The sequence below is a fragment of the Buteo buteo genome, chromosome 11 (assembly GCF_964188355.1).
Source record: "Buteo buteo chromosome 11, bButBut1.hap1.1, whole genome shotgun sequence".
In the NCBI taxonomy this organism is placed as follows: domain Eukaryota; kingdom Metazoa; phylum Chordata; class Aves; order Accipitriformes; family Accipitridae; genus Buteo; species Buteo buteo.
The window spans coordinates 7,075,259-7,089,081 of NC_134181.1; the positions used below are offsets into that span (position 1 = coordinate 7,075,259).

Below are 13,823 nucleotides of genomic sequence, written 5' to 3' on the forward strand. Positions count from 1 at the left end.
TAAAACAAAAATCAATACTATTAATTTGTGAGATGGATGCTAAAAAAATCAAAGCTGCCAACGTTCAAAAGTGTTAAAACATAAACACAATGGAAATCATAAATGTGCTTTAAAATTCAATTTAAAAACACCGGTTACAAGTTTTTCTAATCGAAATTTAAGACCCATGTTGCTTATTTATGTCTATGAAAAAGGATACAGCAGATGAATTGTGAACTATGTTAACAGACATTTTCCCAGCCACAGAAATTGTTGGCTTAATGCCCAAGGAATACAATAGCCACATGTTCACAATCTTTAATTATCCAATTAATGTAGTGTCATTTTAGCAATTAGTTCAGATGACCAGATGTAACTTTTTACAAACAGCTCTTTCTTACTATGACTAGAATGCCAAATGTACCAAGATGTGTTTATATTAAATGCCCAACTTGAACATTAGGAGGACTTCCATAATTGCCTATGTTTTAACATACTGTGACTTCTGCTATTAGACCCTTTCTAAAATTGATCTGGTTTCTTAAGTAAGGTTGATTTTTCCAGACTCGTTCTTTTGAACATGCAATCCAAACTCCGAATTTTGTTATCTCCTGCAACGGTAAAACAACACGGTCGCGATGAGGTCACAGCAGAGCTGTCAAAAACCAGCTCGGTTCAGTTCTGGTGGTTTCTTCAGACAAAACCCGAAAACCAGCCTGATATAATGTACGCGCAGACACTGCAAAACCTCCAGCCCCGCGTTTCTTACAAAGCTCTACAGACTAACTACTTGCACCAGCCAGCGTGCCACGACAGCAGCGTCCGTGGGAAGGGTAAAGGAATGGCACCTCCGCATTTTGCAGTACCGCAGCCCAACCCCGAGCGCGGCGCGCGCTCCCGCTTGGTTCAGGGCCAGCCGGCTGCTGCCTGGCAGTGCCAGGGGGCTGCCAGGTCAGCTCTGCAAAGGCAATGAGCCGAGGCAAAGCCAGAGCATCGTGTCCCTTCATCGACCCGCAGTGGGCTGCAGGAGACAGGAGTGGGATCTCGCCAGCGCAGAGGAACCTTGAGAGACACCACGTCTCCTTCCTGTAAAGCCATTACGCTTATCGAACATGATTTAGCTCAGCAGACCCAATTCTCATACTTACTGTTACCTCATGCTTTACAGCTTAAGTTACACTCTAGAAGAAATGAAGACAAGGATGTAGATTACATTACACTCTCCTTTTTTGAAGCACATGGCATTGGCCATGGTTGGAAGGCAGAAACTGGCTTACATGGAACCTACGTGGAAATGAGCTTCCCTAGGAATTTTAGATTCAACATGTAAAAGCTTTTATTCCCTATATAAGGCATTTTCTCATATTCCTTGCAGTAAGAAGTTCTCTATATTCTCACTGATTTAGGATCTCGTCCCGAAACCAACTTCTAGTTGCTCCAGTGACACAAACAACATAAAAATACTTAACAGAGAACAGAGACTGGCAGGACGGATTCCCGAGTTCAGTACCATGGAATACAATAGAAAGCTGAAGATGAAAGCAGAGCGTCTGCTTGAAATTAATACAAAATACTTTGTTCATTACCTGGCCACCACGGTATTAAGCATTAAACAAATTCAGAGAAAACTGTTTTCTGTCACAGTATTTCTCTGCAGCAAAAAAGATAAGTTATTTTCTCCTTAGGATACTCAAATTATAATCACTAGTATACAGGTAATTGTTGAAGAAGGGAAAGGAAAAAGCAATTGGTGCATAAATGCCTTGAATTTCTATTGTTTATACAACTGCATTTAGATGAAGGTATACATACAGAGAGACACACGGGTCTTTACTTCTCACTAATTGGCTTCATTTCTCTCTAAGGACTCTTTTAATGTATAAAAACTGTAAGCATTTTAATGCAAAATTCGTATCAACCTAAATGAGTAAGTTAGCATTACATTTTTCTGTCACTATAATTTATGAATACCAAAAAAGTTGAATTATAAGGCATACTGTTGTAGATCATTTTATTCATAATAAAGACACTATTTTTGCATCTTTTGTTCTGTCCTTCATTTTGACTACCTGTCCACATTTCACAGGGCCTGTTCTACACTAGGGTTTTTAGGAAAACAAATGCAACTGGCTGACCTCTGGTCTCTGATACAAACTACAGTTTCCAAGATATGTTTCATACCAGCCACAAATCTGCTATGATAGCTGGATATGCTATTTAACAAGACTTGTTAAGGATCCTTCCAATTATGCACCTATGGACTTGAAATACTGGAGAAGCACAGCTACCTCAGTGGCTCTTAAGATAAATTCCTCCAACAACAAGGGCATTTACACCCAATCGCAAAAGAAATATAGTGCTATCCTGGGTCATAGAAACTTTGGGGGGATAAAACAGCTTTTTAACTTGACGTCTACTATACATTCTCAGACAAAAAGTAATAAACCCTTTAAACGCTGGACCCATTTACCACCAGATACACACTCTGATTAAAATCCGGCCTTCTGTACTGATTATGTTAGAATAATGCCCTTAGGAGAATGAAAAAGCATTAGAAATGAGTGAGTCCGTATGTGTTTTGGCCACAGCAATGAACTCTTGCATGCAGATACATACTGGGACGGGTGAAAAATACCCGGACATTTCCCTTGATGTTAAAATTTGCTATAGCCTGGTCTTTTCTGCAGAAGTTTGCTTGAAGAACGAAGGGATAGAGGAGGTGCATTTGTAAGATTCTTCAAGATTACTCTGATTACTTCCTCCCTTTCAAACGCAGAGTATATTGAAGCCTGTTTAAAAAATTCATACAGTAGAATTATTCTATGCAACTGTAAGAAGAAAACTGTCAGACAACATTCCCAATTCAATATTACACTGTGCTTCAAGAAAAGATTTCCATATATTCTAGATTAAAAAAAGTCTCATAAATAAATGATAATCCATTGCTTGCACTGAAAAATGAAAAATAATTTTCTGTTTGCATTTTACTCTGCAGAGTAACATTTAATCTCTCTTTTAATATAGTCTTTGTATATATGGAGAAGTAAAAAGACGTAACCTTATGAAAATTGATTTTTTTTTAATATTGTTAAAAATATTTCTATTGGTGTTTATCTAGAAATCTTACTTTTATGAGTGCTGGAATATATCACATATTGATAACTTAAATGCATTATTTCAAACAAATTATGATAATGTTCTTTTTTTTAAAGAGAAGGGAGAAAACCTAGGTTTTTAACACTAAGCAGCATAGAGACAATGATGAAGAAAAAGGAAACTCCTAAGAGGTTGCTACATCTGGCCACAGTTCAACAGAAATCTGTTAGTAATTTTATAGAATTTATTGTAACAAGACTTTGATATATTTTACATAAATCTAAAATAATATAAACACGTACTATATATGTGTGCATATTTATAAATAAATTTACATTTTAAGTAATGTGGTGTGTTAGTGTTGCACAGAATATAAATTATATAGTACAAACTACCTATACCTATATTCACTGGCAAGATTAGAAGTATACTGAGCTTCTTTTAGCTGATACAAGAAAATCAAATAAAATGTTGATTCTCATAAACCAACTTTTTTAAAACCCTGAACTTTTTTTTAAAATGATGAAATAAATTTCCCTGATAATGTTTAATTTGTCAGAAAAAAAATACTACATAATTCACAACAAAACATTCTGGGTTTGGCTCTCGTATAGAAAAGCAGCAGAAAACAAGGTTAGATTCACAATTCTGTCAAAGAGGCATCTTCCTCTTACTTGTGATGTGGGAGTAACCTGGTTTAATTCCCTTCTCTGCCTGGGGGGATTGGAACGCATCGCCTGTCTCTGGTTGATAGCTATGCGGTGGCTGAGGGCCACTCACTTCTCTCCTTGATACAATTCCACTTTCGGTAAGTAATTAAAGTTTCACTGAAGCAGGTACTGAAACCCCAGTGGCCCACTTCCCAGGTAAAAGCCACAATCACCAGCCAAAAGGGTCACTCTCACTTACTTTATTTCTCAATTAGTAATTACTTCATACAAGATAAAACAGGACGAAATGCAGTCCTATTGCTAAAACGCTATTTTGGCACAGGCATTTAGAGACTTTTCCGGGAGAGGTAGGCTGCAAGACAGAAGTTGTGAACTTGAGATAGCAGCTAAGGTGTCATTCTGTATTCAGTTTTGTAGGAAATAACTGAACAGTCAGTGTGACAAGAGAACGAAAGCGATTCCCTGTCCAGCTAGTAACCTGCGAGTATTTATCTGACAACTACCTCTGATGTGCAAACAGTTCTAGGGTCGCTAAAAATATGGGGGTTCCTTCCACACTAGAATAATTTACTATCTTTCTTTAAATACAGTCACTTGCTGTAAAAGCCTTGCCATCACTTACTTCTACCACTGGCGAAGGGAAGAGCTGCACTGTCCGGTAGCCGTTATATGGGAGCCTGCATTAACACTCCTTCTAGTCAAAATAAGTACAGGTTGAGAAAGCTGCAAAGAAGTCCCAAAAACTTAGAAATTCTAGAATGACAATTTTTTAGTCTCAGATTTGGCCCTATAAATGACTTCCAGTAAAATATCTTTCAAACTGTGATGGCACTACATCAGCATTTGTCTAACCTGGAGCCACATCAGGAAAATATTATGAAAAAAACATGTAATTAACTCCTAACAGGATGCTGTCAGTATGCAAATGTAACAGCAATGTACTTTTAGGCAACTTGCATACAGCTATAAGAACATTTTCAAAAGTGTGAAAATTGTTTCTAAAATGGCACAAAAGTACCACATTTTAAATGGGAATTCTCACTAATGGAATTACTCTCATCACTTCAGGAAGTGCTAATTTTCCTGCTCACTGGAAGCTTAATAAAAGCACTGTATTTTGTCCTTAATTGTGATTAATCAGTGTGGCACTGTGAATGGCAGCAATTCCTTTTCAAAGGTGGCAATTTTCAAAATTTGGCAAAGTGTAAATGTTATGCAAATTACTTCATAATTGTACTGCCTGCTAAAAGAAAGGAGCAGAACTCCAGGCAGAAAAAAAATAAGCCATTCTGCAGAAGTAGCATCCTGGCCAACGCCGGGCACCGGCAAACAACACGACTGCATACGGCAGCAGCCAGCTGAGGCCACCGAAACTTTGCTTCTGCCACCGATTTGCAGCACTTTGCAACGACAAAAGCCAGTCGCCGTTACCGCTGACATTGCACGAGGATACGTGGGACAGAGGCGCTTGGTGAACTGATGGTGGATACATTGGGCAGGGAGACTTGGTGGAGATCCCAGCACGTATCCGTTGCTACCAACGGCTCCTCTCCCATCCCAATCCCAGATCAGCAGGAGCGAGCAAGCCCAGTACTTTGCCAGTCTCAGCCCAGCCCGAGCCCTTCTCTGTACCTGTCTTTCGCTGCAGCAGAAGAAAAGGAGCTCGCACCCTTGGGTTTTGTGTGCGCTATTGGGAAGCCTTGGGCAGGCTCTAACCAAACCTAAACACCTTCGGAAACATTTGAGAAGTACTGCTGCAATGTCCACACACAGCTAATTCTTTATGAAACTTGTATCAACACATACCTTGCAGATAAACAAAGTCTGCTGTAAAATAAAAGGCAAAAAAAAAGAGAAAAATTGTTGCTTACATAGTGAATATAAGTAAGGTAAATACTGCCACTGCTTCTAGTAAACACACAATATTTCTGTTTAATCTTACAAATCTCCAAAGCTGCATGTGTCAAAAAAGCTGCAATGTCACTCGATTAACTCTTTAAACAAAATTAAAAGAACCTTATATCCCTATTATTATTAAAATATAAAATATTATTCAGACATGATATACCTTCTGACTATCAGAAGCATCATTTTGCAATTCTCGTCCGTAGTGAAACTGAATCTGTACAAAGATCCTCGTAAGTGTAATGGGCCATACATGCTCAAAATAAGGCAGAAGAATCTCACTGCAATGGCATCTACTACATGACAATATCATCATATGGTCCAGCTTGGATTATTCATCTGTCCCTGGAAGGTAGGGATTTCCTAACAGGAATAAGAGCTTTCCTAATTCTTTTCTAGCTAACAGAGAATGACAATAACTAGATTTCAAGTGTAAACACAACATTGTTTTTGCCAGAGCTTATCTGAAGGTGGCCCTTAAATTTAAAAAATTTAAAAAAAGAGAAAGTTTATGATACACTGATTGAAATCAGTATCTGACAATAATACCATTTACCCATTCATTTTCTACCTCTTGTTTCTGAGAGCCTGAAAGTTCTCTTTCAGCAATGTGGAAATATGCATTTTAGGGTGCACTAAAATGTGGTTATCAAGCAACTCTTCCTATTTTGCATTTTTCATAACAGTAAATTTCCAAGGTCTGTAGTGTGTGTTGTCCGTGTTTCTCAAAAGAGGGCTTCTGAGCATTACTTCAGGTTAAAATGACTTACCATGCAGCCATCTGGTCACATGCATTAGTACACACTTCAGAAATCCACAAACATTTTATAACTGCACTCTCCACTGTGCTCTAAGTGCAGCGATGGCAGCACGCACCCAAGTACAGTATGTAAATAAGACAAAGACTAATAATGCCTTCAATCCTTCGAGCGCAAAGGCTGCTGTAGTATGTAACATAGCAACACATTTTCCATTACACTCTAAGATTAATAAGCCTCATGGAGACCTGGAAAATCTGACAGAAAACAAGGGCAATACGATGTTCATTTCTGTTTCATTAAACACAGGATGAGCTGATGGATCTCTCCACACTTTGTCACTCCGCACTGTTAATGGCTCTTTGACATTATTATTCACCATGGGTGAGATTGTGTAACCTCTGCTCACATTGGTGAGCATTTACAAAAGTATTCCCACTGGCAACTGCTTTAGAGAGGTTACCTGAAGCATATGGTTCTTCTCAGCTCAAGTAAGAGTGGCTGAATCTGACCATAAAAAAGTGTGAAGTATTTTAGTAATGTGCGGATAGTTGGTGAAGGGCACTTTAGTGGATACAAAGGTCTAATGCAGCACTTAAAAAACTCTGTTTTCTAGCAGGCTAAATAGTTGAGTGATGCTTCTTCATCCTCTTTATCTGCGTATTTTTAGCTCTGATGGAACAGTTTTGCAATGTTTCTTTTTCAAAGCAAGCAAATAAAACACCTGGAACAGGGACACAACACAGGCAGCTGAAAGGTGCCTGCACAGAGGCCCAACACCTCCCTGCAAATATGACACGTAATGTGAAAAGCCTCGGGAGAGACAGAATAATTTCAACAGAAGAAAGTTTATTATTTTTTCTTAATTATGTATTCAGGGTTTTACTTGTCGTAGTGTAGTTATAGAACACAGTCATACTTTGCATTACCTTTCTTTTAGAACTGATTATGTCATACTGAATTGGAAAATAAAGAGCAGTGCTGAACAGAACCGCCAATGTCACAGCAACGAACCATGAAAGAACCATTTCTAGGTACCTTCCCTATTTTCATTTGAAATCACTCCAATGAATGACAATTCTTTCCTTTTACTCAAGGTGCTCTCCTTTGTGAAATTCAGCATTACATAAATATGAGTACATGTTACTGTTCTTGTTTTACAAATAGTCCAAATAGGCACAAAGATATGAAACAGCTTCTGTTTCCAGCTCACCTTAAGTTTATACAGACTTAACTTTTTTCCATTTGAAAATTTGACTTGTGCACAATTCACCCAGAACCAAATCGAATTCAGACAAAGACGCAAACCAATATATTTCTCATTGCATATGTTCAAAGAGGCACTTGTGCAAAGCAGCTCACTGTCATTTCTATTCTTGTCTGTGATTTGTTTCTTGGACCTTTTCAATATTTCTTCCACTGCTACATCATCACTATGCTGAGCTGCTAGCCATCTTCCTGCACCAATCTACCTACTTTTAGGATCACTGCACACCGACTTTTTCTTTTTTTACTTTAATTTGGCAACTAATAAAGAAAAATACCAATGCAGTCCTTAAAAACAAGACACTATGGAGGGGGACGTTGCAGTCATACGGAAGCTATAAAACTTCATAGTAGCGCAAGTCTTCCTTGATGCCAGTTTGCAGGGGCAAACCCTCATGTTTGAATTCAGATGGTCACGTGGCTTTTCTGTCCAACTGTAAGTGAACAGCAAAGACTGAGCATTTCATATAATAGAGATCAATACATAAGTTACAAAACAATAACAAAGGACATCCATCCAATAAATATAATTAATGAACCAGCTTGAGAAAATTACTATCTGCCTGTAGATATTACACAAATAGGAAAATGGAACATATGTAAACATAAATCACTGTGGATTATGTGTTCAACAACAGTTTCAGGTTAAAAAAGCAAAATTAATATCACCAATCATTCTAATTCATATCAGAAAACAGATTTTAAAGAAAGCTTTGGCAAAGTGAGGTATAAATTATATGTTCAAAATTATAAATTAGATTTCCCTAGACAGTCATGGTGATTCCACAAATAGTTTCAGAAAGAATTCTGGGTAAGTGATTAGCTTTCTAAAGACTTACCAGACAACTTGAAAACAGGAATTTTTATAAACAATACAATTCATTACATGAGGACTGCTGTATGAGTTGCAATACAAATTCTGTTCTGTCTTGAGCAGAATCCAAAACTAAAGTGGACACTATAATCATTGTGGGAGATATAAACGATAGGCTTTTTGCTACAGCACAGAGATGTCTTTTAAAAAGCTGAGATGGAAAGGTTAGTCAGATGCTTGAAACATAGAACATGAATGGCAGCATGCCAAGAAATTAAAGTTACTAAATTAAAAATATGGCATCCACTGAAGACAGTCAATTCTGTGTGCACTGAAGATCTCTGGGATTCCTCAGATACATCTAAAATTATTTGATTTTGGTGAGGAACAGTATTAATCAAAGCACAAAAAAAGACTCAGGCCCATTGAATAGAGTTGTTAGGAAGCAAACACAATGTGGCTAAATGCCTGGTTTGGAAATGTTTAGTCTTCCATAACACTGTTCTAGAAGACAAATATATCTGCCGAGTACTGAGATAGAAAGGGTAAGCAGTCAGATGCCTCACAAATCCAAAACAAATAAGCAAAGGCCTAATAAGCAATCAGTTCAAGAAATACAAATCCTCCAGTCCAGAGTTTTCAGCCATTGAGACAAATTCCCACAATGAAAACACAAAAAGTGGAAGATTTTCCTTACATGTAGGTCCCAAGTACAAACAGTGGTTGATAAGCAAATTTGGTGCCAGTCTAAGTTTTGACACTATGTTTCAGTGACCAACACGTGTAAAAGATAGTCCATTAAAGCTAACTGTGTTAGCTCCAAAATTTTTATGTCTGCAGAGCAATATTAGCTCTGTTCCTGAAAACAGAATAGTAAAATAATTACAAGCCTTCCATGTGGAAGGGTTTAGTTAAAAAATAAGCAGCAGGAAAAAAAAACTGTTAAAAAATTAATCAATAATTGATTTCTTGCACTATAAAGAATCTGAAAGGGACAATGCGGAAAGTAAAATCTGAGTAGAACTAGAGTCTGAATGATACATGGAGGAGTTACATGTTCTGTTCACATGTAGGTAAAAAGCTTCATCACATCGTATTGTCACAGAGGAAAAGTGTGATGCAAGCCCACCTTTCTTCTCTCTGTGTATGTGTATGTATTAAACCACTTTACAGACATGCACTCACACATCTATCTTTGTCTTCTGTCTTTGCAAACTAATTCCCTACAGAATATGAACAAGACTGCTCATGTACCATAATTTCCCAGGGAAAGAAAAAAACATCTTTTACAAGTGTCTTTGTTGCTAATGCTACTTAAGGAAACATTCGTTTCAATGTCACTAATTTCACTGAAGCGCCACAACAGCAAACTTCTGAAGACAGAACAATATAAAAAATGCAGACTCAAGTGACAGCTGAAGAATTGGGGTGATCTACAAGAAACTGCACAAACTGAGCAAAGAGAAAAGCGGGTGGATTAGTATCGCGTTCCTGTATGCTTGGGGTCACTAAGATGAATGTGCATGAGATTCTTTTGTCTGTTTGTGCTATAATTTCACACACTAAGAACAAAATTGTGTTCTCTGATATGCTCATAGAAGTCCCTCTGGAATCAGTGAGAATTACACGCTTGCATCTAAGGGCAGAATTTGGCCCTAAGTCATTAGTTAGAACACTCTGCTGAAACCCTACAGAGAATAGGGGGTTTCAGAGGACGATGAGGATCAAACTGATGTAGCACACTCAGAGATTTACTCTCACAGGAGACCATCAAATACTCAGACATTCCAAAAACCCCATCTGTAAAGATAAAAACCTTTACAAGACTAACACACCATATTCAGAGAGGCTGCTTTCAGTTAAAACATACTTAAGCAGCATTAAAAACAGTGGCAATGTAATCAAAGTTTAGAGGAGAAAAATAGCCCAAGATTTTCAGGGCTATATAGAAGAGCATGCCAACTACTAACAACCATTTCTCATGAAAAGTCAAACTCATTGAAAGAAAAATAACTTCAGTACAGCTATTGTACGTATGGTGCACATGTTCATAGGCAGCCGTAAATCTGTTGAAGGACTGTTCTGTCCTCAGCTAAAGGATAAACTAGTGAAGTTATTTTACCAAAATTTCCTGCTACTTTGGAAGAGTTTTGAAGTGTGTGTACATATATATATGTTTGTGTATTTAAACATATGAATAGATATATTTTAGTGTTATTTCCTACTTTCTGTTCTGAAAGAACTGCCTATGCATTAATGAACGCCACTGCAGTTGTTTGTATTAAGATCTCATATCTATTATTGATTTTGAGCTTTAAGCGAGCAGTGGATGCAAAAATAAGTACAAATAGTATTCTGCATCAAATGCTTTTAAATTTTTAACGGTAGTATTTAGCAACATTGTTTGTGTCCGGTCCTACCTTCAGACGAATGATTCACTTCTATGATAAGTACAGACTGTTTTATCTCAGATATTTCCTGGGCACTTGCAGTACTCTGATTCTAAAAAACAAATCGTGCTTCTTATCAACTGTAGTGATAAAATTTTTCTTTTGTTTTGATCAAAGACTGACAATACTCCAATTCATACTGGCTGCAGAGTAACAGCTTAAAAAAAAAAAATTCACACTATTTAATTCTAAACTCCACTCTATCTGTTGCAGGATAGGCTGGCATTTGCTGTTAAAGCAGAAAATTACAAGAAGGGCCTAATTGACCCTCTTGTGTCTTTGAAAAATCCTGTCTGTTGTCTCTAATTGACCCTCTAGATACCTTTATGGAACAATGAACGAATCCTCAGTAAATAATGGACGGTGATGATTAATAGCCATGGTTTGGCTGGACCTCTGGCTCATGGAGTTGTGCTACTGAACATTTTTTTTGGTTTTCTACCATCACAGTTCTTTGTACTTCATAAACAAACTATTTCGAGATAACAAATATCCTATTGTAAATAACATGAAAAGTTAAAAAAAAATTAAATGCTACCTCATATAATGGAATGAAAAATAGAATTATTGGCATTATTCAAAATGGCTTTCCATCACCACCTTTTTTCATGTTTCAGTAACATGTCATCATATATTCATATGCTTGATTTAGAAAGAAAAAAAGTTTACCATAATGGATCCCCCTCAGAAGACATCATTTATTTCTTTACTATGCATTGTAGTCAATAATAACAATGTCATATTTCCTTCTCTTGACACTTCATTGCAATAAAAATCTATGATACTAAGATACTTCTAGATTTGGTTTCATTATAAAGCTGTCAGAAAACATTATGAAAACATCTCCAAATGTCTCTTCTCTTATTTAATAACTCTAATGTCTAATGTTTTCAGGCTTGTCAAATTATAAACACAAATAAGTTAAGTTACACCATTACTCTGAAATACCACAAAGAAATCTTGCTGTGTTTTGAAATTAATATTTACAACTTAGTAAAACAACTGGCTCAATGCCAGTCCAAGAAATCATATGCAGCAACGAATGTTCACATACATCATCTTTCCTACAGCACAATGACATTTGGTGATGCTATTGAAAATCACTTGCTAAAATTCAGCATCCCATACTGAATTTGTCAAGAAAATAAAGGGCGAATCAACATGTTCTTGCAATATACGTAACTAAAAAACCAGGAAGTTCAAACAAATTCACATTTCCAGATTTAAGAAATGCAACAAAGATGAGCATTCTTCTTTAAATGTGAAAAACATGAGCATGGAGTGTGTAAGTTTATTTAGATAGCTGATCCTAACAAAGTAGTTTAAGTTCAACCTTTCAAAAACAACCAACTGGGAAAGTTCCACAAGATCTCAAACACAAAGAAGCATTCCAGGTCTCCCAGTGAAGAAACAGTTCACATTTATCTACTCTTCTACATCTTAAACTGTCTTGGATACAAGCTGGGACTTGCTGGCCTATTTATGAACCTTTTATAACACTGAAGATAAAGGTAGGACCTGAGGTTCATTAAGTAGCTTTGAACTGTTCTTAACAACACTCAGAGAACTTAAGTAAATACCACCATCATTTTATCATGGGAAAACTGACTTGAGCAAGGTCACAGAGAATATCTGTAAATTTAGCCTTTAACTAACCCTAGATTATCTAAAAGATGGGTATTTAAATCCAATAGCAACAGTTTTCACAGTAGATACCTCAATTCATTGCAACTAAATTGAAATACGAGGAATGTTCCTTTTAAGGCTAAGATTAATACAATAGATATTTAATCATGAAAACAAATCTTTGTGTACTGAAATCTGCCCGTCTCTTTAATGCCATTTAGTTTCTTACAGGCATTTATCCTGATCTCCCAGGAGAAAGTGTCTCTCACTGCTGATTCACTGACAGTTGCCCCCAGTAAAAATGTGAATGCTTTTAGAAAGATTGTACAATTTGGGCAAGTAAAGTTTGATGACGACTGTACTAAACTGCCTGCAAGTAAGCAATAACTATGAGGAGAGGTTAACTGGGAAGCAAGAATATTTCTTAAGTTCATTGATTTAGCATAGGTGCAGCTTCCTTCAGAGAATGATCTAAATAAGCACTTGAAGTCAACCCATCATTGCTGTTGCAACAGGCAGCAATATGGTACAGTATTTAACATATTTCTAAGTGTTATATATATACCAAATTTCACAAAGTCACAGAACAGCTGAGGTTGGACAAGACCTCTGGAGATCATCCAGTCTGCAGTGCTCAGAGCAGGGTCACTGGAGCGGGTTTATTCAGGACCACATCCAGTTTGGTTTTGAGTATCTCCAAGGATAGAGATTCCACAACCATTATCCCAGATAACCTGTTCCAATGTTTTACCACCCTCAGAGTAAAAAGTCGTTTTTAATGTTTAAATGAAATTTTGTCTTATGTCATTGTGCATCCATTTCCTCTTGTCCTGTCATTAGACACAACTGAGAAGAGCCAGGTTCTGTTTTCTTTACTAATTCCATCGGATTTTTTACACAGTTTCAATTCATCCAACAGAAACCTAAGCATACGTAAATGATGTATATATGGCCTCACATCCAAATAGAAGCAATCTATTCACACACAATTGTCCAATTTACCTGTTTAAGAGCAGTAGTCACTAATGCAAAATAAACATAGAGACTTCACATGCAAATTTGAGATGAACTTGCTTCAGACCCTGAAACCTACATTCCAAAACACCCTGCGCTCGGTGTTACTGGGCTTGTGCAAACAGCGAAGTGTGACTGCGTGCGTTCAGTATATAAATACAAACACAAATACTGTATTTGTATGTGCCGCCATTATAAATTATGCTCATTACCCACTATCAGCAGGTGTACTGTATAACTGTGT

General features: G+C 37.0%; 1 protein-coding gene across 6 annotated transcripts in view; it reads right to left on the bottom strand.

Annotated features, from left to right (window-relative positions):
• The window catches only part of WWOX (WW domain containing oxidoreductase), a 535,055-nt gene that overhangs the window by 319,674 nt on the left and 201,558 nt on the right, over positions 1-13,823 (bottom strand). The window contains exons 9-10 of one of the 6 annotated variants that reach the window (XM_075039974.1): positions 10,910-10,991; positions 7,290-8,109 (exon numbers count right to left, since the gene is read on the bottom strand). The exons of 4 other annotated variants lie outside the window; for them this stretch is intronic. In XM_075039974.1, the coding sequence (XP_074896075.1) occupies positions 8,081-8,109; positions 10,910-10,991 (111 nt within the window). In that variant the 3' untranslated portion in view covers positions 7,290-8,080. Of the gene's footprint in view, positions 1-7,289; positions 8,110-10,909; positions 10,992-13,823 lie in introns of those variants that run through there. One more of the 6 variants, XM_075039979.1, reaches the window with a different exon arrangement.